The sequence below is a fragment of the Camellia sinensis genome, chromosome 5 (genome assembly GCF_055761805.1).
Source record: "Camellia sinensis isolate YWXY chromosome 5, ASM5576180v1, whole genome shotgun sequence".
In the NCBI taxonomy this organism is placed as follows: domain Eukaryota; kingdom Viridiplantae; phylum Streptophyta; class Magnoliopsida; order Ericales; family Theaceae; genus Camellia; species Camellia sinensis.
In genome coordinates, this window is record NC_138965.1 from 161,535,128 (window position 1) to 161,557,426 (window position 22,299).

General features: G+C 39.0%; 1 protein-coding gene across 1 annotated transcript; it reads left to right on the forward strand.

The window, feature by feature from the left end:
* The first annotated feature begins 18,788 nt into the window (after positions 1-18,788).
* On the forward strand, positions 18,789-21,515 carry LOC145791831 (uncharacterized). Its single transcript, XM_082872277.1, has 4 exons — positions 18,789-19,135; positions 19,253-19,497; positions 19,973-20,244; positions 21,240-21,515. Exons 1-4 carry the CDS (start codon positions 18,789-18,791, stop codon positions 21,513-21,515), a joined length of 1,140 nt encoding a protein of 379 aa, XP_082728403.1.
* Positions 21,516-22,299: the final 784 nt, after the last annotated feature.

Here is a 22,299-nt window from a genome sequence, read left to right on the forward strand (position 1 = left end):
GAATTCCGATGCCAATAAAGGAGCACTGGAAGTTGGTCCAAAAACAAATGAAGCTCTGCTTGGGCAAGAGGGTTGAGGACATAACCCCTAGTCAGGACATCACAAGCCCATCGAAAGTTCTTAAGAGGAATGTCATCCTCAAGAACATTGAAGGGCAGGTGGGAGAAAGCCGCGAGCAAAAGTTGAGCTTGCTTTCGCTCGGCTGGAGAAGGGGGTGACGGAGATTGGTAAGGTGGAAAAACTTTGTCCATTGGAAGGGCAAGCCTCAGTTTCTCCGTCCAGGACAAAGTAGGAGGAGGAGACGGAGTGGATGGTTCTGCTTCAAACAGTGAAGAAGAAGATGTAGATGCTTCAGCTTCAAAGGATGGAAAAGAAGGTGTGGATGCTTCCATTATAGGAGATGGCGCGGGAGCGGAAGGAACAAAGGCATTAATATAAGCAAGCCAGTCAGAAGAGTAGATCTTCGCCTTCTTGGCTAAGAATGATGGGTTGTACCCTTGTGCTTCTTCTGAGCGCTGGATAGCAGGCATTATCTTCGTAGGCATAGAAGATGTATACCAAGCCACAAGCAAGTTCTCCTCCAAGCTACGTCGTTGGTCAATGGGCACATAAGGATAGACCACTGTACTTCGAGCGTAGGAAGGAAATTCCAAAGGGTCAGTGAATTCAACGAAATGGTGATTGATTCGCTCCCTCAAATCATAAGTCTCAGGTGTTGACCAGTTGGTCCAGCCAGAGGCCACAGGAGATGAAGAAGTTGTAGCCTCATCCCATGCAGAATTTTTTCCTAAATCCATGGCTGCAAATTGCTGAATCGAGGGATCGAAAGCAGTTTGTTCGAAATACAAGGAAGAATCAGAGGAAGAACTTCTTGTATCTATGACTGTAGTTTGTCGAATCGAAGTCTTAAGGGCAATATATTCGTGGTCCAAAGGATGATAATTTGCAAAGGCATCCATAACCTGAATATAGAAAGGTGGATAAAGGTGGCTAATGAATGCGTGGAGGTTCTTTCGAGGGGGATCAGCATTACCCAATGACTCTTCGTATGCTTGATCAATAGAAAGGGGAGCTGGTTTAGCCATGGTCTGTTCGAATACTAAGGTGTTGGGATATCCAACAAAATCAAAAGGGAGTTAATGCAAATAATCATCAAATAGGTGACGGTTATGTTTCCTGGAGATGAATTCCATACACGATCCAAAAGCGCGGGAAAAGCTTCTTGGTCCACTAATATCACCAAGTATTGGGTATATTAGTGCGGGGGGTAATGTTAGCTATATATTTTGTAAAAGCCAGTTACAATCCGACACGTGGCAGAATAAGGGTATTATTGGAAAATAATTTAAGCCTTCAATCCTGATCGTACACGTGGTGATGATAATTGGTTCTCACATGGTCTGAGCAACATTGGATCAGTAAAGAAACGCAAGGTGACGTGGCTTCAACGGTTACTCATATTCAAATTCAAATACAAGAGGGAAGCCTAACTGCAAATGGTGGCATAATGGAGCTACTTCTAAGGCAACATGATCAGAGATCATGGAGGAGCAGCTCGACGGTTCGAGGAGCAGTTCGAAGGTCATCTTTGACAAGTATAAATAGCAGAGAGACCCCCAGGAAAAGGGACGGAACTCAGATCATACATACCAGTCTTTATTTCATATTTTACTTTCCAGTTTTACATTCCTGTACTTTCAATACCTACACTTTACATATCTGCGCTGCACTTCAATTCATAGGAGTAGTCTCAAGTAGATTCAAGTAGACTGTTGCTGTAAACCTCTTCGAGGCTGAGTTTGGACTATTGTAAGTTTTTTTCATTTTTATGAAATACTTCCATTATTCTTCATATTAATTGTTATTTCTCTTAATTTCTCCTAAGTCAAGCCACCAGTAAAAGTCCTCTTCATTGAGGCTGAAAGAACTAAAACACAATCGTCTGGTAATTGGTTGGCAATCACAATTTCTGTAAGGACTGATTGATCCTTGCTAGCACGCTCACATTTACAAAAATACCCTTCGAAAAGCCAAAAAGCCAACAAATACATTGGAGTTTTGTTATGACATTTTTCAATAAAAAAAAAATAACTCCATTAATAAATTACAAACTTCTAATATTAATGAATTAAATGACGCAGACGGAGGCAAAATGGAAGTAAAAATAATAATTAAACAGAAAATTAACTCTATTCTACTATTTTGACAAAAGAAAATACATTTATAGGGCTTTTATTATTTTATTATGTAGTGACCGACTATCAATCAAAAAAAAAACAAAACAAAACAAAACAAAAGGAAGAAAACAAAAGAAAACAAAATAACGAATCAGTATCATTTCTTGTGCGAGTTCCACTATACGAGATTACGGGTCTTCCTTATATCTCACCATCTGAAAAGGTAACAGCTATAAGCACACAGCAGAGTGAGAAATATTATACCAAGAGTATAGGGAACACAAAATAACTATGGATAGTTAGTTAAGCTAAAACATTTGCATAACTTAATTTGAATACCAAATTATTTAAGTGGCAGAAACTGAAATACAAAAATTAAAACCATGGTACAGAACAGAATAGAACAGAGGTCACAGAAATGACAGTCAGAACAGAGGTCAATAGATCCATGACAAACAGAGGACCACAAAATGGCCAAACAGAGGCTAATGGTTATTTAAATCCCCCAAGACATGGGACTCCCGTGGTGGTACTTACAGAAAATAATTATTTACAAAATCATTGTCAAATAATTTTTAAAATTTAAACAAACATATTCATGGGTATTTAAGTAAATGGAATTCAAAAAATAATTAACGTAATTGAGACATAAATATAAGTTACAAAACATAACTTGTATAAAATAAATTATGGTAATTTAAAACATACGTAAAATATATTATAGTGACTCAAGATATAATATAACTCACCTTAAATATTGATCCTTTATGTTACTAGAATTCTCCACTTTTTTACTGATTTACTCGAAGCATCTTTGTTGCTTATCTTCCGATGGTTAAGCTATGCTTTATGCTCCTATTTATACTAGTCTTGCTGATGTAAATTACTGTCACATTTCCTAGGTTTATTATCCTAGGAGCTAATTCGACTGAGCCTTATCTCCAAGCAACTTAGCTTGCTACTTAACTTCCAACCAAGCAGGAGATTAGTTAGAATTCATGCCTATTTACACCTTGACACCAATATCCAAAATAATTACACTTTTTTTTTTTAATTTCTGTTCAGCTTATCTACAACTTTGCTTAATTCTATATTTATCCTAAATTAAAACACATGCTTATCAAGTACATTTATAAAATTTAATATTTTATTTTACTTTTATTCTTATTATATTAATTCAACGTTTGGGGTGTCACATTTCTCCCCTCCTAAATAGAAGTTTGTCCTCAAACTTGACGTACCTTAGCTTTCAAAGAGATGCGGGTATTTGGCTCGCATTTGACTTTCCGTTTCCCACATAGCTTCTTCGACTCGATGATTTCTCCATAAAACTTTTACAAGAGGAATAGTCCTGTTTCGGAGAACCTGATTACACAGTCGAGAACCTACACTGGTTGTTCTTCATACGAGAGATCTTCTTAAACTTTGAGGTCCTCATAATCCACGACATGCTCTGGATCTCGAAAGTAATGCCGAAGCATCGAAACGTGAAACACATTATGGACATTGGACAATTCAGGTGGTAATGCAAGGCGATATGCAACAGGACCAATTCTTTCTGTTATCTCGAATGGCCCGATATAACGTGGATTTAACTTGCCTCGCTTTCCAAATCGGATAACTCCTTTTGTTGGTGACATCTTGAGGAACACATGATCTCCTACTTGAAATTCCAAGTCCCGTCTTCGTGTATCTGCATAGCTTTTCTGGCGACTCTGGGCAGTGCAAATTCGCTGTTGGATGAGTTGGATTTTATCACTTGTGATTTGCACAATCTCGGGGCCTAACAGTTTCCTGTCCCCGACTTTGGTCCAACACAGAGGTGATCGACATCTCCTTCCATAAAGAGCTTCGTACGGTGCCATTCCAATGTTTGCTTGGTAGATTATTATAGGCGAATTCCACTAAAGATAGGTGCTCATCCCAGTTACCTTTGAGGTCCAACACGCATACACATAATATGTCTTCCAACGTCTAGATTGTTCTTTTGGATTGCAAATCAGTTTGTGGGTGATAAGCCGTGCTAAAATTCAATGTCGTTCCCAAAGTTTCTTGCAATTTGTTCTAGAAATGAGACACGAAGCAGGGGTCTCAATCAGACACGATTGAAACTGGGGTACCATGCAATCGAATGACTTCTTTAATGTACAAAGTGGCAAACTTATTAAGGGAGTACATGATTTTGATTGGTAGAAAAAGCACCGACGTCATCAATCGGTCTATTATAACCCATATTGCATCTTCCTTCAAAAATAACTGTGGTAGCCTGACCACGAAGTCCATAGTAATGTGCTCTCATTTCCATTCAGGAATAGGAAGTGGTTGCAACATTCCTGCAAGTCTCTGTTGTTCTGCTTTAACACGCTGACAATGCAGACATCTGGAGACATGGCTTGCTGTAGACACCCCATTTTTGACCGACCTTAAGACTCAGACGTCACCAGTTGAGCGCTCGGTGATACTACATGTTATGCTCGTTTAGAAGTCTCAGAGTCGCGGCCATGAGCCCTGCCTCCGGATTTCCGAACCTCTTCTGGGCCTTGCCTCGGTTTGCGAACCAGACTCGATTTTCTTTGTTTCTTTTCCTGAGGGGAGGGAGAGGTCCCGTGGACCATCTCTCAGTGGCCGTGGGCTACATTTTGTGGCTGTAGGCCATTTTTCCCATTTCGGAGCCCGGTTCCCGGTTTTCGGAGCCGTCAGGCCGTGTGCCTCGGTTCGGGACCTCCTAACCATCTCCGTTTGCTCTGATTTTTGGCATACATATTATTTGCTCCCTTTTGAGGGACACTGTGGTCCGAGAGACCAACTTCGTGGTCGGACACCACTTTCGGTGCCTAACAGCCCACTTTCGGGGCCCCGAACTGCGTGTTTTGGCTCCCGAACTTTCATTCTACATTTTTGGGCTCCGACCCGAACTTGAGATAGTCTTATTTTGAGGTCCTTTTAATGTTTGATTAAGGACCTTTTGCTGTTTGAGATCTCCTCTTATCACTTGCTTCTTTAACGCTCTTTTAGGCCTATTTTTGCGCGGTATTTTAGGCTTACTTGTGAGCTGTTTCGGACTTGGTCATAAACTACAAAGTGTCTTATTTTGAGCCCCTCTTCAACTTTGTTGAAGGGCTCTCGGTCATTTGGGTCCAGCAGCTACCACTTGCCATTATATCCCACTTTTTGGCTTTTTTGGAGGGAAACTTGGATTGTTTTCCCTCCATTTTTTCCCTCCATTTTTTTCCCCCCCATTTTTGCCTATATATCAGCAGCTCCAGCTGCTGGTTTAGGGTTAACAAAATTCCTCCCCTAAGCCTTTGCCTTAGCTCTCTCTTCCTCTCATTTCCAACCTTCAAAATCCTTAAGTTCCTACACCCATTTCTTCACCACCACCAAGCACCACCACCACTACTCCATTCCAGAAGATAGGAGTGGCTTTCCAGCAGCTAAGAGGCAACATTTTTCAGTCCTAGAGGTTGCTAAAGACTAGTCTTCAAGGGTGAGTCTCGTTTTCCCTTTTTTGCTCTTTTCTTGGTCTATATCTTAGCCCTTCTTGCTTATACATTTGAGCTCCGACCAAAACTGAAAGTGGCCATATTTTGAGCTTATTTTCATCTTTCATTAAGGGTCTTACCCTATTTGGGGCCTCCTTGTTGCACTTGCTTCATTACCCTCTTGTATGCCATCTTTCTTGCATGATATTTTTGGCTTGTGTGTGATCTGTTTTGAGGCATGTTATAAACTGTAAGTGTGCTTATTTTGAGCCCTTCTTCAACATTGTTGAAGGGCTCATCACCATTTGATGTTTCTATATGCCACCTACCATTATAGCCCTCTTTCCCCCTCATTTTTGCATGTTTTTTTAGTTTATCTTGCTTCTGTTTTTCGGCCATGATCAGAACTGAAAGTGGCCATAGTTTGACCCCCTTGTCATGTTTCATTAAGGGTCCTTGGCTGTTTGATGAATATTTTGCATACTTCATGTTATACCCCTTTGTTGGCCTATATCTTGCGTTGCATTTTGAGCATGTTTGTATATTGATTTGGGGCTTGCCATATACTGTAAATGTTCATATTTTTAGCCCCTTTTCAGTGTTGTAGAAGAGTATTTTTTTGTTTGGGCTTTGCATCTACCACTTGCTTCTTTGTCCATTTTTCAGTCCAATTCTTGCATAAGAGCTTAGCCATACCTATGTTCGTTTTTGGGGCTTTTACAGTTCTGTAAAACATCATATTTTTGGCCCCTCTTCAATATTGTAGAAGGCCCCTAACCTGTTTGGGGTCAGCAGCTGTGAGTTGCTTCTTTGTCTCATATTTAGGGCCATTTTTGCATGCTAGTTTTGCCCTATTTATGTTTGCTGTTTGGCCATGCTTTGAACTGTAAAAATACTTATCTTGGGGCTGCCTTGCTTCTGTGTTTTCATTCCATGTACCAATTACGCATGCTTTGTATAGCTGTAGTTCATTCTATGCGCCTAATTTGCATTTCGGGAGAGATTCCATGCATCGGGTGTGTGTTCGCCTCATTTCGGGGCTGTTTTCCCCCACATTTCATTGCTGAAATTCCATTAGCATGTTTGCATATCATTTTCCATGCCATTGCATTGCATATATCATTGCCTCGGTTTGCGTGCCCGTGTGCACGCATTTCGAGGCACTTCATTTTCATCCATCGGCCTCTTATGTGAGTGTGGCTGAGGCTCTCTCATGTTAGTATAAGTCCATGTTACATTCTATATGCCATTTCTATGCCATTGCATTGCGTATGCCATCGCCTCGGTTTGCGTGCCCGTGTGCACGCATTTCGAGGCGCTTCATTTTCATCCATCGGCCTCTTATGTGAGTGTGGCTGAGGCTCTCTCATGTTAGTATAAGTCCATGTTGCATTCTATATGCCATTTCTATGCCATTGCATTGCGTATGCCATTGCCTCGGTTTGCGTGCCCGTGTGCACGCATTTCGAGGCACATCATTTTCATCCATCGGCCTCTTATGTGAGTGTGGCTGAGGCTCTCTCATGTTAGTATAAGTCCATGTTGCATTCTATATGCCATTTCCATGCCATTGCGTTGCGTATGTCATCGCCTCGATTTACGGGCCTGTGTGCACGCATTTTGAGGCACTTCATTTTCATCCATCGGCCTCTTATGTGAGTGTGGCTGAGGCTCTCTCATGTTAGCATAAGTCCATGTTGCATTCTATATGCCATTTCTATGCCATTGCATTGCGTATGCCATCGCCTCGGTTTGCGTGCCCGTGTGCACGCATTTCGAGGCACTTCATTTTCATCCATCGACCTCTTATGTGAGTGTGGCTGAGGCTCTCTCATGTTAGTATAAGTCCATGTTGCATTCTATATGCCATTTCTATGCCATTGCCTCGCGTATGCCATTGCCTCGCGTATGCCATTGGCTCGGTTTGCGTGCCCGTGTGCACGCATTTCGAGGCGCTTCATTTTCATCCATCGGCCTCTTATGTGAGTGTGGCTGAGGCTCTCTCATGTTAGTATAAGTCCATGTTGCATTCTATATGCCATTTCTATGCCATTGCATTGCGTATGCCATTGCCTCGGTTTGCGTGCCCGTGTGCACGCATTTCGAGGCACTTCATTTTCATCCATCGGCCTCTTATGTGAGTGTGGCTGAGGCTCTCTCATGTTAGTATAAGTCCATGTTGCATTCTATATGCCATTTTAGCCATGTTGCATTGCGTATGCCATTGCCTCGGTTTGCGTGCCCGTGTGCACGCATTTCGAGGTACTTCATTTTCATCCATCGGCATCCTATGTGAGTATGGCTGAGGCTCTCTCATGTTAGTGTAAGCCCATATCATATTTCCATGTCATTTGCATCGCATTCTGTCATTTTCTCGGTTTGCGTGCCCGTGTGCACGCATTTCGAGACATCTCATTTTCATAGCATTGTGCATACTAGGCTGTGTCTTAGTTGCATTCATGCATGTCATGCATACTGCATCGTGTTCGGGATAGGAGTTAGCCCGGGCACGGGAAACGAGGTGCGTCACGCGTCTCAATTCCCCAGTCACCGACACTCCGGATTATCCATGATGGAGTTAGGTTCTTGTTGTGTTTACACGTGCATTCATTCTATATTAAGTTGCACATTTCGGCTCCTCGGCCATCATGCATCGATATGCGTGATTGGTGGCACGAGGATCGAGGCAAGCATATATTTGTGAAATACATTGCTATGCCCCTTTCCTGCTCTCTGTTACAGCAAAATGAAGAATCAGTAACTTTTTGGAGTTTGGCACGCATTTCAAGAACAGGCGCAAACAGAGGCTAATTGGGGCATCGTCATGGATTTCCGCAAAGACAACCCGGGCATACATCATTCATCAGAGTCAAGGCAGTCCCTGGCTTGCATGCCAGTTTACAGCTTTCTTAGTTACTTTGTAAATTAATTAGGAATTTGTACATTATTTGGACTGTACTATTCTTTTATTTGGGACTGTATTATTTATTCGGACCCTCTGAGCGAGGGCACAACTGTAATAAGTGTGCGTGTGTGTGTTGTATGTCTTCCAACCCCACGTCTTTCTCCCTTTTATTTATCCGCTTATGATGGTTAGATTAGGGCATATTTCAATTAGCATACAGTATGACAGCATGTTTGCATCATTCATCTGTTTTGCATGCACCGGGTTCGGCGCACCATACTAACTGCATTGTACTTTCAATTCCAAATAGAATACATGTTAGTTGTAGCATTCCATATGCCATGTTTAGAATAGCTGAGCCTGCTATAGTTGCATTTTGTATGTGTTGCATTAGGCATTTCTGTATACTTAGGATTCATGCATGATTTCTAATGTAGTTTCTATTTTGGCTTGGAGTACTCGGTAAGTTTTATGCTTTAGCATCCTTGCATGCGTGTGAGTGACTGCCATGAATAGCATGCTTACCATAAAGCTACTTGCTTATGTGATATATCTGCCTGAATGCCTGTGGGTGAAGGTTAGGTTACTTGGATTGGAATAAATCATCAACTGTTTGTTTTAAGCCCACTAGATAGTGGCAAAACCATCTTTTCTAAGCCCACCTGCGGGTGGCAAAATCTGCATTTTAAGCCTACTTGCGAGTAGCAAACCATCTTTCAAATAAACAAGCATGAAATGTTTTGTTCCAATTCGGGCGACCCAGTCTATACTTATATGCTGTGTGCATCACATAGTAACCTAGGCTAATAACCGGAATAAGAACACACAATGTTTTCAAAAATTGATATCATGGTTAGTAGAGGCCGATCTTTGATCGGGCGAGCGGGGGTGCTCACGAAGTGACCTTCCCCAATCGTACCCAAGTTCCCGAGCCGAGGCAACTTTGGTGATGACGGACACGTGGCCTTAGGCAAACGAGTCAGGGTTTCCTAAATTTCCCATTAAAAAAAACATTTAGGTGGCGACTCTGTATCTGGCAAAGCAGTCCATGTTTGGCACTTCTTTCAAAAATCTGTTTTTCTCAAAACGATTTGCCGGATTTGGACTCTTTGGTTCAGACTTAGAACCGTGACAAATTTAAGAGTCCTGAGCTGTAGTGACCCCAAATGAACGGAACGGGAGCTCGTTCCTCCCGGGGCGTTCGGGGACGTCTACACTTGCTACGTCTCTTTTCATTCCTGTCCACCAGTAGTGTTCCTTTAGATCATGATACATCTTTGTATTGCCAAGGTGGACCGCAAACCTCGAGCTGTGAGCTTCTACCAATATCTTCCTTTTGAGTTCCAGAATATCAGGTACACAAATTCGATTTTGAAATTTCAGTATCCCATTGCTTATAGTGAAATTAGGATCAGGCGTACTCGTTTGCTCCTCGTACTTTTTCTTCAAAAGTTTATCTTCACATTGGCATGCTCAAATTTCTTCAATTAAGGTAGGTTCCACTGTTATGTTGGCGAACAGTCCATTGATCTTGCAGGAAACGAGAGTAAATGCCAAACTTGTGGTCATCTTTCGGTTTAGTGTGTCTGCCACCACGTTAGCTTTGCCTGGATAGTGATGGATTTCTACATTGTAGTCTTTCATAAATTCTAGCCATCATCGTTGCCTCATATTCAGTTCCTCTGTGTGAACAGATATTTAAGACTCTTGTGATTAGTGTAAATTTCACAAGTTGCACCGTAGAGATAATGACACCAGATCTTGAGGGCGAAGATCACCGCAGCTAATTCTAGATCATGAGTTGGATAGTTCTTCTCATAAATCTTTAGTTGTCGCGAGGCATAAGCAATGACTTTTTCGTTTTGCATAAGAACGCAACCCAAACCATTGTACGAGGCATCACTATAAATTATGAACCCATCTGCTCTTGTAGGGAGTGCTAGTATAGGAGCTAACACAAGTCGACTTTTTAATTCTTGGAAGTAACACTCCTATTTGTCAGTCCATTCAAAGGGTGTATTCTTCTGAGTCAAAGGTGATGCTATTTTTGAGAAATCTTGCACGAAATGTTGGTAATAGATAGCTAGACCCAAGAAACTTCGAATTTCTGACACATTAGTAGGTCGTGGCCAGTCCATGATTGTTGTAACTTTTTAGGGGTCAATCGCGATGCCATCTTTGTTAGTGACGTGACCAAAGAAGTGTACACTAGTGATCTAAAATTCGTATTTCTTCAACTTGGCATAAAGTTTGTGATCACGTAGTGTTTGTAGAACCATTCGTAAGTGCTGCTCATGTTCTTCCGGTGACTTGGAGTATATAAGGATGTCGTCAATGAAGACGATGACGAACTCATCAAGATAGGGTTTGAACACTCGGTTCATGAGGTACATGAAAGTCCCTGGAGCATTTGTGACACCAAATGACATGACAAGAAACTCATAGTGCCCGTAATGGGTTCTGAATGCGGTCTTTTCGATGCTTTCCGTTTTGAATTTTAGTCGGTGATAGCCAGAACGCAAGTCAATTTTTTAGAATACTTGGGCGCCTTGAAGTTGATCGAACAAGTCATCAATTCGTGGTAAAGGATACCGATTCTTGATGGTGACCTTGTTTAGCTCCTGGTAATCGATGCATAACCTCATCGTGCCATCCTTTTTCTTTACGAATAGTATTGGAGCTCGCCAAGGTAAGGTACTAGGTCGAATGAAACCTTTGTCCAAAAGTTCTTGGAGTTGAGTCTTCAATTCTTTCAATTCTGTCATTAACATGCAGTAAGGGGCTTTTGATACTGATTGGATATTAAGTTGAGTTTTAATGATGAATTCGATTTCCCGATCAACTCTTTTTTAGAAGTCGTTGAACTGTCATGGAAGATATAATACAGGGAGGGTTGGAAACTCCAATCCCATCAAAGACAAGCTCAGGTTTGTTTGGTAACCTGAAGGAAACCCTTTTAGCTTTACAATCAATAGAGGCGTTGTTGGCAACCAACCAATCTATCTCTAAGATCACATCAAAGTTCCCAATACGGAAGGGAATCAAGTCTACGTATAAGGTTTTTCCTTTTAAGGATATAGTACATGATCTGTACATATTAGTACTACAGATAGACTATACCAGAAGGAAAAGACATAGAAAATATATATTCTAAGGGCTCAGGTGTTGATGCCAACTTAGCAGCAAAATGTGGTGTAACAAAAGAATAAGTTGACCCATAGTCACTTAGGACGTGAGCTAAATGACCATAGACAGAAAGTATACCTGACACAACGTTTTCAGTATCTTTTAGTTTTCCAGGTACTAAGGCAAAAGCCATTCCTTAGCGTTTTTGGTCCTACCTCACTCCTCCAGGTCTTGTGGGTTTTTTCACTAGGCTAGAGGGGCTGGTTATAGGATTGGTCAGCATTGGACAGTCTCTCAGCAAGTGGCCAACTTGACCGCATTTGAAGCATGCTCCTGTGTTTCGATGGCATTGCCCCCAATGAGCCCTTCCACACGTAAGGCAAGTTAGAATGGTGCCACCTCTGGGGTTAGTAGAACCTTGATTGCCTGAGCTGGTTGTGCCTATATTCACCCTCTTGGGAGGCGTAACACCGAATCTTCTGTTGTCACTTTCCCAGAATTGCTTCTTTTGGCTTGGTTCCCGGGAACGCGAGACTTTAATCCATTTTTCTGTAATGTACGCTCGGTCTACCACTTCCGCATAGGTTGGCAATTTCAAAACTTTAAGCCTATCTTTGATTTCAGCATCCAATCCTGCTTCAAATTTTTTTGTTTTTCGAGCTTCGGTGGGGATGACATATGTCGCAAACCGAGCGAGTTGTGTGAACATGCTCTCGTTTCAGCCACCATCATGGTTCCTTGCTTTAGATGTATGAATTCTGACACCTTTTGTTCCCGCAACGAATCTGGAAAGTATTTTGCATAAAATACTTCCAAGAATCTTGCCCAAGTCACGATTTCTTCTTTCTCTAGGGTGAGAAGCCACCATTCCTGCGCATTATCTTTGAAAGTGAAAATGGCGAAAGTTACCTTCTGTCTTTCAGTGCAAGGTAAAGCGTGAAAAATCTTTTCCATGTCTTTAACTCAAGTGTCCACTACCATTGGGTTTGGACCGTCGGTAAATGTGGTGGGCTTCATATCCTGGAACTGTTTTATGGTAATTGGCTCTTCTCGTCGTTCTGGTATCCCATTGTTGATGTTGGTCTGCAAGGCTTGTAAAAAGCTAGTAACCGCTCTTTTCATGATTCTTTCCATCGATTCAATGCCACTAACTGATGATTCGCTTTCGTTACCATTATTGGCCATTTTACAAAGTAATAAACGAGACATTACATTCATAACGCAGCATATATATTGCATATCTAAAATACCAACTTTACGATTTTTGCAAATATAATATTACATCTTTGTTCCAAAAATCAAAAAAATTGCATTAGTGCCTCATCCCTATGATACAAAAACAAAAGAGGGATCAAAACTTATCATTGTTAGCTTACAAAAAGTTTTCTTCTACCAAATTTAGAATGGTGGGTCAAACGGGTCAAACAACCACAGAAAATAGTATTGCATAAAAAGCTCAAATTCTCATCCTAACTGTACCACACCAAAACACATCCACACTGCCTAGACGGTGTAAACGGGGATGGACTGTATGTAGCCCCAAAATGCTCGATCAACAATCCATCCCGATTGCTCAATGTATGATAGGTCATTACTAAATCAACATTTTGAATATTAATAATTTCCAACGGGATAGGGACAGTGGTAAAAATGTAGTCCTCGGGGTACACATTTCCCCTTCTTACCACAAAAATCTGGGAGAAAAGGGCCAACGATGTAGTACGGAAGGTCATATCCTGAGGCAAGACTGAGGGCAGCGGTGGGTCCGAGAAAGCGTCTGCGCGTGTAGGCACGACTCTGCCTCCACAATAAGTATTGTACGTCAGTAGGATCGGTCTGTACATATATCGGCCGACCCATCAATTAGGCAAGGCCTGGATGCAGTCCTCTAATTATATCCTCCGAGTCTCTCCATCTTTCAGGTGAGGCAGGGGCAGGGTGCTCTGCTACGATATCCTTCAAATTAATGGCCCCGAGCTCCTCCCAAAATGCCTCATCAAGGTTAATCTCGGACATTCCTACGTCACCAGAATAAACGTGAGATTTTACAGAAAATGACTAAATTCGTAGGTAAATATTTATTTCTTAGTTTATTTTATTTAATATGTTTAACTGTTGCTCTGATACCACCTTGTCACGACCCAACTCCAGGGGCTTAGGGTTGGAATCGCGACTTACTATTAATTCTAATCTTAATAAATTAAATAGTGCAAACAAAGGCAAAATGGAAGTAAAAAAAAATTAAATAGAAAATTAACTCCATTCTACTATTTTGATAAAAGAAAATACATTTATAGAGCTTTTATTATTTTATTACGCAGTGACCGACTATCAATAAATTAAAAAAAAAAGTGTAATTATTTTGGATATTTGGGCCAAGGTGTAAATAGGCATGAATTCTAACTAATTTCCTGCTTGCTTGGAAGTTAAGTAGGAAGCTAAGTTGCTTGGAGATAAGGCTTAACAAGATTAGCTCCTAGGATAATAGACCTAGGAAACGTGGCAGTAATTTACAACAGCAACACTAGTATAAATAGGAGCATAAAGCATAGTTTAACCATCAGAAGATAAAAAACAAAGGTGCTTCGAGTAAATCAGTAAAAAGTGGGAGAACTCCAATAACGCAAAGGATCAATATTAAGGTGAGTTATATTATACCTTGAGTCACCATAATATATTTTACATATGTTTTGAACTACCATAATTTATTTTATACAAGTTATGTTTTATAATTTATATTTATATTTCAATTACGTTAATTATTTTTTGAACTCCATTTACTTAAACTGAAGCCCATGGATATGCTTGTTTAAATTTTAGAAATTATTTGACAATGATTTTGTAAACAATTATTTTCTGTAAGTACCACCACGGAGTCCTATGCCTTGGAAGACTTAAATAACCATGGGCCACTTTGTGGTCCTCTGTTTGTCATAGATCAATTGACTTCTGTTTTGACTGTCACTCCTGTGACCTATGTTTTGTACCGTGGTTATAATTTTTGTATTTCAGTTCCTGCCATTTAAACAATTTGGTTATTCAAATAAGTTATGTAAATGTTTTAACTTAATTAAGTATCCATGGTTATTTTGTGTTCCCTATACTCTTATCATAATATTTTTCACTCTGCTATATGCTTATAGATATTACCCTTTCAGGTGATGAGATGTAAGGAAGACCTGTAACCTCGTGTAATGGAACTCGTACAAGAATTTGATATTGATTCGTTATTTTGTTTTCTTTTCTTTTCTTCCTTTTTTTTTTTTTTAACTCTGAAAGTCGGTCACTACGTAATAAAATAATAGAAGCCCTATAAATGTGTTTTCTTTTATCAAAACAGTAGAATGGAGTTAATTTTCTGTTTAATTATTTTTTTTTACTTCCATTTTGCTTCCGTCTACGCCATTTAATTTATTAAGATTAGAATATATTAGTAAGTCGCGATTCTAGCCATAAGCCCCTGAAGTTGGGTCATGACAATATATATCTTTTTAATAGTGTACATTGTAACATCTCCCTTCGAAGAGAGACTTCACTCGCGTTATACAAACATAGTTCCATGATAAATCAAGTTAGGGTCATCTAATTTGTGTTTAGATTATTAATATGAGTAGGGATTTAAAATAAATAAATAAAATATAATTATATATTACTTACATTTTAAACTAGCATAATTACTTGTAATTAATCAAAATTTAATTTTTTAAATTAAATAATAACCTAAAAAATTTATTTACAATATTTAGCAAAAATGATTTAGAATCAAAGATAAATTATAAATACACCTCCTGAGATTTGATTAAAATATGGATCGCTCTCTGTGGTTTTGAAAATTATATTCCACCCCTTGAGATTTCTAATTTCATAACAAATTACCCCTTTAATTAATAAATAATCAAGTCAATTAACAGTTTTTAATGATGTTAAAAATATGTTTCAATTAATAATTTAGGTAATTTTATTATTATATAGGAAAGTCTAACAACCCTGACCTATGATTAGCCGATAAACCATGATTAATTATACCTAATGAGTAATTAAGATGAAATTTTGAATTAATTGCATGTATTTGAGAGTATTTGTGTTTCTATCTGTTTACAGTAGGAATATCTGTTTGTGTTTTGTTTTGCAAATTGAAGGCCTTACTGGCATCTAATCACGAAATTGACTTAGTATATGTGTAATTTGGAATTTTTAAGAAATTATGGTAGGTTTGACGAAAATTCAATTCGGAGCGATTAAATTAGAATAAAATAATAACAATAGATTAGCATTAACTTAACTTAATTAACTAATGTTAATTGAGCCCATATAAGGCTAAGTGAGCTCTAGACTTAACCATACACTTTCGTTTCCTCATCTTTTGAGTCAACAAACGTGAGAGAGAGAGAGAGAGAGAGAGAGAGAGAAGGAAAGGAGAAGTGAGATCAAGCTAAGAATTGCTAGGGAAATTAATAGAAATTGGTGGTATTGAGCAAGACTTGCTAAGATTCAAGGGGAATTAAGGCTTCTAGGTAAGAATTTAACTTTAGATGTATGACATTGAGTTAGATAACATGTGAATTCAAGAGAATTGAGTGGACTAATATAAGAAGTGAGCTAGAATGAAGGAATATAGATCATACCATGCATGCATGTCCATTTCATCACAATTTGAGTTTAATTTCAAAGAATCTTCTCATGCATGTGTCTGCCGTACCTCTATTTTGAGAATTCATCTTGTTTGATACCATTTTATATCAATTGATCATATTTTGGGAGCTTTGAAGTCAAGATAATGCATGCATGCTATGTTTTCAAATAATTGAGTTTTGTTTTGCACAATTAGCAAGCTTTTGGGCATTGATTTTGCGATATGATCTTTAATTCATAATGTTTTATAAGCTTACAAGTGTTTCCTCAAGTTTTTGGCCCAAAAGAGTATGATTTGCAATTTTGAGCTTAGGAGCAAATCTAGAAATCCCAGAATTCCGCTCTTTCACTCGAGCGACAGATCCTGTGCTCGAGTGACCACTCTGTGTTTTGTACTTCCGCTCGAGCGACCAAAAGTTGGCTCGAACCCAGAAGTTTATACATTTTTGCAGACCCCTTGAGCGACAAGAATTGCGCTCGAACAAAGACCTCAGTCTCACGCTTGAGCGACCGTCGAGCGTGCATCGAGCGAAAAAATCACACAACCAGTACTTTTTCAAAGTTTACAGACCACTCGAGCGACTACCTTTACTTTTGACCTACCACTCGAGCAAAAGAAGTTACGTTCAAGCAAGGACCCTGTTTTTAGTAAAAATGACCAAGTGTTTTGAAACTCATGTTGGCATCCTCATTGCATCTTAGACATTCCTAGGCCACGATTAAAATATAATAATGAGGATAAGACGTGCAAACACACTAAGAATTAAATGCAATAAGTTAAGTACTATTTGAGTGTATGTTACAATCTGTGTATCTGTTATGTTTGTATAGGTCATGCGCCGTAGCCATCTGGATTGTCTGTTCTGTCTGTTTGCTTTCGGAGTTATCTATGAGTAATAACTTAGTAAAACTATGTTTAACTTTATTTATTTTATGTATGATGAAATAAGATCTGTTTTTTGAAATGTTAAGTTCTGTATAATGAATGATTGTCCAATTTCTAAAATGTATTTGTGGCATCCTTAACATATCTATTAGCTGTTACTCGGTATCGGAGGTTCCATATGGAACTTAATATATCTATAATCTGTTACCCATACCGGAGGCTCCAACATAGAGCTCAGCATATTTATTATCTATTACCCGGATCTGAAAGTTCCTTTTATGGAACTGGTTACTTATAACCACCATATGTTCTACATCTATTTTGTATCTATTCTGTTAGCGCTAATGGATGTACCATGTATGATTAAACATGAACTATAATTTCTATATAAGAATATGTATCTGTTTCTGATATAAACTTTGATTTTCGAGTTTGATATGGGACATCATTCAATTAAAACCCTTTACTCTGTTATTATTCACTAGGCTCCCGCTCACTTTATTTATACTATGTATGTAGGTCACCAAACGCGTGACTAGGCCTAGAGTTGATGGCCTAAAGTTTGGGTTTTTGGTTAGCCAACCCTTGTGCCTCCCGAGGAGGTTCCGGAAAGAATGTGGTCATGTTTTGTGAATGTATAAGACTTGTTTTCTTTTGGTATATGAACAATTTTTATGTTTCTCTATACTTCAAGCTAAGTCCCCTTTTGACTTTATTTGTGTAAATAGATGATGTTAGACTACCATATTTATAACGTCACATGTATATATATATATATATATAAGTTTTTGAAAGTTTTGTTCCATGTACATCAACACAGCTCAATGGACTATGTATGTTTTATATATTTGCTTCTGCAGCCTTTTTAATATGTGATAAACTGTTCAGAGGCCTTTGGTAATCCAAGGATTACTAGTCGATTACGACGCTAAATCTATAGAAACGAGTTTGGGTCGTGATAGAGTGGTATCAGAGCACGAGTTATACCACACACACAAGTCCATACGAGCTATGAGATGTCCTAGAAAACAATTACGGACATTTCATCTGCATATGTGAGTGTGTATTTATTTTGTAAATGTGAAAATTGAATCTGAACATGAACACATGAAATTGAAATGAATGAATTATGATTGAATGTTCTGAACACTGTAAAAAGAACTATTTGTCTATGTTTATTATTGTCTTGTTTACCTATAGCAATGGAAAATACAAGAAATGATGGAACAGCTGAATCTTCTGAGGCTCGCAGGAGCTGAATAGAACAAATGCTCATAGCCCTAACTGAAGCAATGATACAGCAGCAAAGACAATAACCTCTGCCTCCCCCGCCTCCTCCGGTCCAAGTTGAACCGGATAATAATGACATTATAAATTTAACTCAGAAGTTTATGAAGATGAAACTGCCAACTTTCTTGGGTGTTATTAAATCCTTAAAGGTAGAGACATGGTTACTTGAAATGGAGAAACTATTTGAAGTATTTCCCTGCTCCGAGACTCAGAAAGTCCTCCTGGCCACGTATACTCTAAAAGATGAAGCTCGAAGATGGTGGTTGTTAATCTGAACTAGCAATGAGAATATGACATGGGCTCAATTCAATGATATCTTCTATGACAAGTACTTTCCTCAATGCTTTTGGGACCAAAAGGTTTCTGAATTAGAAGAACTCAAGCAAGGCGACATGTATGCAGCCGAGTATGAGGCTAAATTCACTGAACTAGCTCGATTTGCTCCTCATATGGTGGATACGGACTACAAAAAAGCTCAAAAATTTGAGGGTGGATTGGATTTAGATGTATTTGATCAGGTAGGTGTCCTAAAAATGCCTACATATATGGATGTACTTAATAGAGCATTGATGGCAGAAGCCAATCTGGCAGCAAAGAAACAAGTTAAAGTGCCAACAACAACATGGAGGGGTAAAAGGTTTGCGTACAGTTTCTGAAATGGTCATTCTTTTATAAACAAAAAGCAAAACATGGGGTCTACAAGTCGCTTAAGTCTGAGTAGTGGGTCTATACCAGTTTGTTCTTAATGTGGAAGAAAACATAGGGGTGTATGTTACCGCGCATCCAGTGCTTGTTTCCGATGCGGCAAGACAGGCCATGTAGTGAGAGATTGCCCACTTGGATCTGATAATGCCAACTGTCCTACATCAAGTTCAACCGGATTCGCCTCTGCAGCTAGAACAAATACGAGAGCTAACATTAGGAGAGAAACCTTGAAACAAGGCCGAGTTTTTACCCTAGTGCCTGGTGATGTACAGATATTCGAAGCTATGGTGTCAGGTATACTCCCTATTTGTGCTCAAAATGCATGTATACTGATAGATTCTAGTTCTACGCATTCTTTCGTATCACATCCTTTCTCTTGAAAACTGACTAGACCATTAGAACCCATGAATTATTTGTTATCTGTATCTATGCCATCTAGAGGTTCTATGGTATGCATTGGTGGCATGACATTATATGTTGATTTATTGCCTTTAGGAATTGATTATTTTGACTGTATATTGGGTATGAACTGGTTAATGAAGTACTGTACATCTATTAACTATGTGAATAAATTTGTTGTATTTCGTTCACCCTAGTTACCCGAGTTTGTGTTTGCTGGGAATGGGGTAGTTCCTCCCCCATACTTGATTTCTGCTATGAAAGTTATTAAATTGCTTAGGAAGGGATATAGAGGGTATATGTGTTGTGTTTTGACTGAGACTTCTACTAGTCCTAATATGAAAACCATTCCTATTGTTTGTTTGTGAAGTTCTCGATATGTTTCCGAATGAATTGCTAGGGGACTTAATTGATAGAGAAATTGAATTCACCATTGATGTAATACCTGGAACACAACCAATTTCTAAAACCCCATATCGAATGTCAATCACTGAATTGAAAGAATTGAAAACTCAATTACAGAACTTTCTAAACAAGAAATTTATCCATCTGAGTACCTCACCGTGGGGTGCTCCAGTTTTGGTTGTTAAAAAGAACGATGGGTCCTTGAGATTATGTGTAGACTATCGTGAATTGAACAAAGTAACTGTGAAGAACAAATACCCACTATCCTTAATAGATGATCTGTTTGACCAACTCCAGGGAACACAAGTGTTCTCTAAGATGACCTTAGAACCAGGTATCACTAGTTAAAGGTCAAGATAGAAGACATAGAGAAAACTGCATTCAGAACTAGATATGGGCACTATAAATTTTTGGTAATGTCATTTGGGGTAACTAATGCACCTACGACGTTCATGGATTTAATGAATAGGGTGTTCAAATAATTTCTAGATGAATTTATCGTTGTATTTATTGATGATACACTGATTTTTTCCAAAAGCATGGCAGAACATGAAAACCATCTGAGAATTACCTTACAATTCCTGAGAGAAAAGAAATTGCATGCAAAACTTTCCAAATATAAATTTTGGCTTGACAGTGTAGCATTTCTAGGTCATGTAATCAACAAAGACAGCATATCAATGGATCCACAGAAAATTGAGGCCATTGTAGACTGGCCAAGACCAGCCAATATGTCCAAAATCTAAAGCTTTCTAGAGCTTGCAAGTTATTATCACACATTTGTGAAAGACTTTTCAAAACTTACTATGCCTTTGACACAATTGACCCAGAAAAATGTACCCTTTGATTGGACGGATCAGCAGAATCAGCCTTCCAAGAATTGAAGACTAGACTAGTAATTGCACCAATTCTGACATTGCCCAACAAAACCAATGGGTTTCAGATTTATAGTGATGCTTCCTACGAAGGCTTGGGGTGTGTGTTAATGCAGAATGGGAAGGTAATTGCATATGTTTCTCAGCAACTCCGACCACTTACAAAGAACTATCCAACACATGACCTTGAATTAGCAGCCGTGGTGTTTGCTCTAAAATTTTGGCGACACTATCTGTATGCTGTAACTTGCGAGGTGTATACCAACTATAAAAGTTTGAAATATTTCTTTACGCAAAAAGAATTAACACATGAGACAGAGATGGTGGCTTGAGTTAATAAAAGACTATGATTTACAGATTTTGTATCATCTGTGGAAGACGAACACAATTGCGGATGCTTTGAGTCGCAAATCCATGGGCAATTTGTCATGTTTGCTCACCAGCCAGAAAGAATTATTGTGTGATTTCGAACGAAATGAAATTGAGGTAGTTTTGTGTAAACAGGATGAAATCCTAGCTGCCATTTCCGCTCAACCTGCAATCATTGAAGAAATTAGAGAGAAAGAGCTTGATGATGAGTCTTTGAAGAAGATTATGGATGAAATTGACTCAAAACTGAAGCCGGGATTGTGATTGAAAATGGTGTGCTAAAATTTCATAATAGACTTTGTGTACCGGATTGTTCTGACTTAAAGAAACGAGTTATGACTGAAGCCTACAATTCTAAATTTGCTATGCACCCAGGAAACACAAAGATATACCATGATTTAAAACAGAATTTCTGGTGGCCTGGAATGAAGAAGAGCATTGCTAATTTTGTGGCTAGATGTTTGCGCTACCAACAAGTTAAAGCTGAACACCAGCGACCCGCTGGATTACTTTAGCCATTTCTAATACCGAAATGGAAATGGAAGCATATTACAATAGACTTCATTGTTGGACTATCTCGCTCCTCTCAAGGTATGGACTCTATCTGGGTTATTATTGACCGTTTAACTAAGTCTGTCAATTTCCTTCCTATTAAAACTATTTATAATGCGGATAAGTTGACTAACATTTATATGAATGAGATTGTGAGGTTACACAGTGTGCCAGTATCCATTGTATCTGACAGAGATTTGAAGTTCACGTTAAGATTTTATCAAAGTTTACAACAGGCTTTGGGAATTGAACTGTGATTAAGTAATGCTTATCACCCGCAGACAGACGGCCAATCTGAACGGACTATTCAAACATTGGAAAACGTGTTACAGATGTGTGTGTTAGACTTTTAAGGCAATTGGGAGGTCTATTTACCACTGGCAGAGTTTGTGTATAACAATAGCTACCATTAGAGTATCGGTATGGCTCCTTATGAGGCTTTGTTTAGGAGCAAATGTCGTTCTTCGATATGTTGGGCCGAGGTTGGTAATTGGCC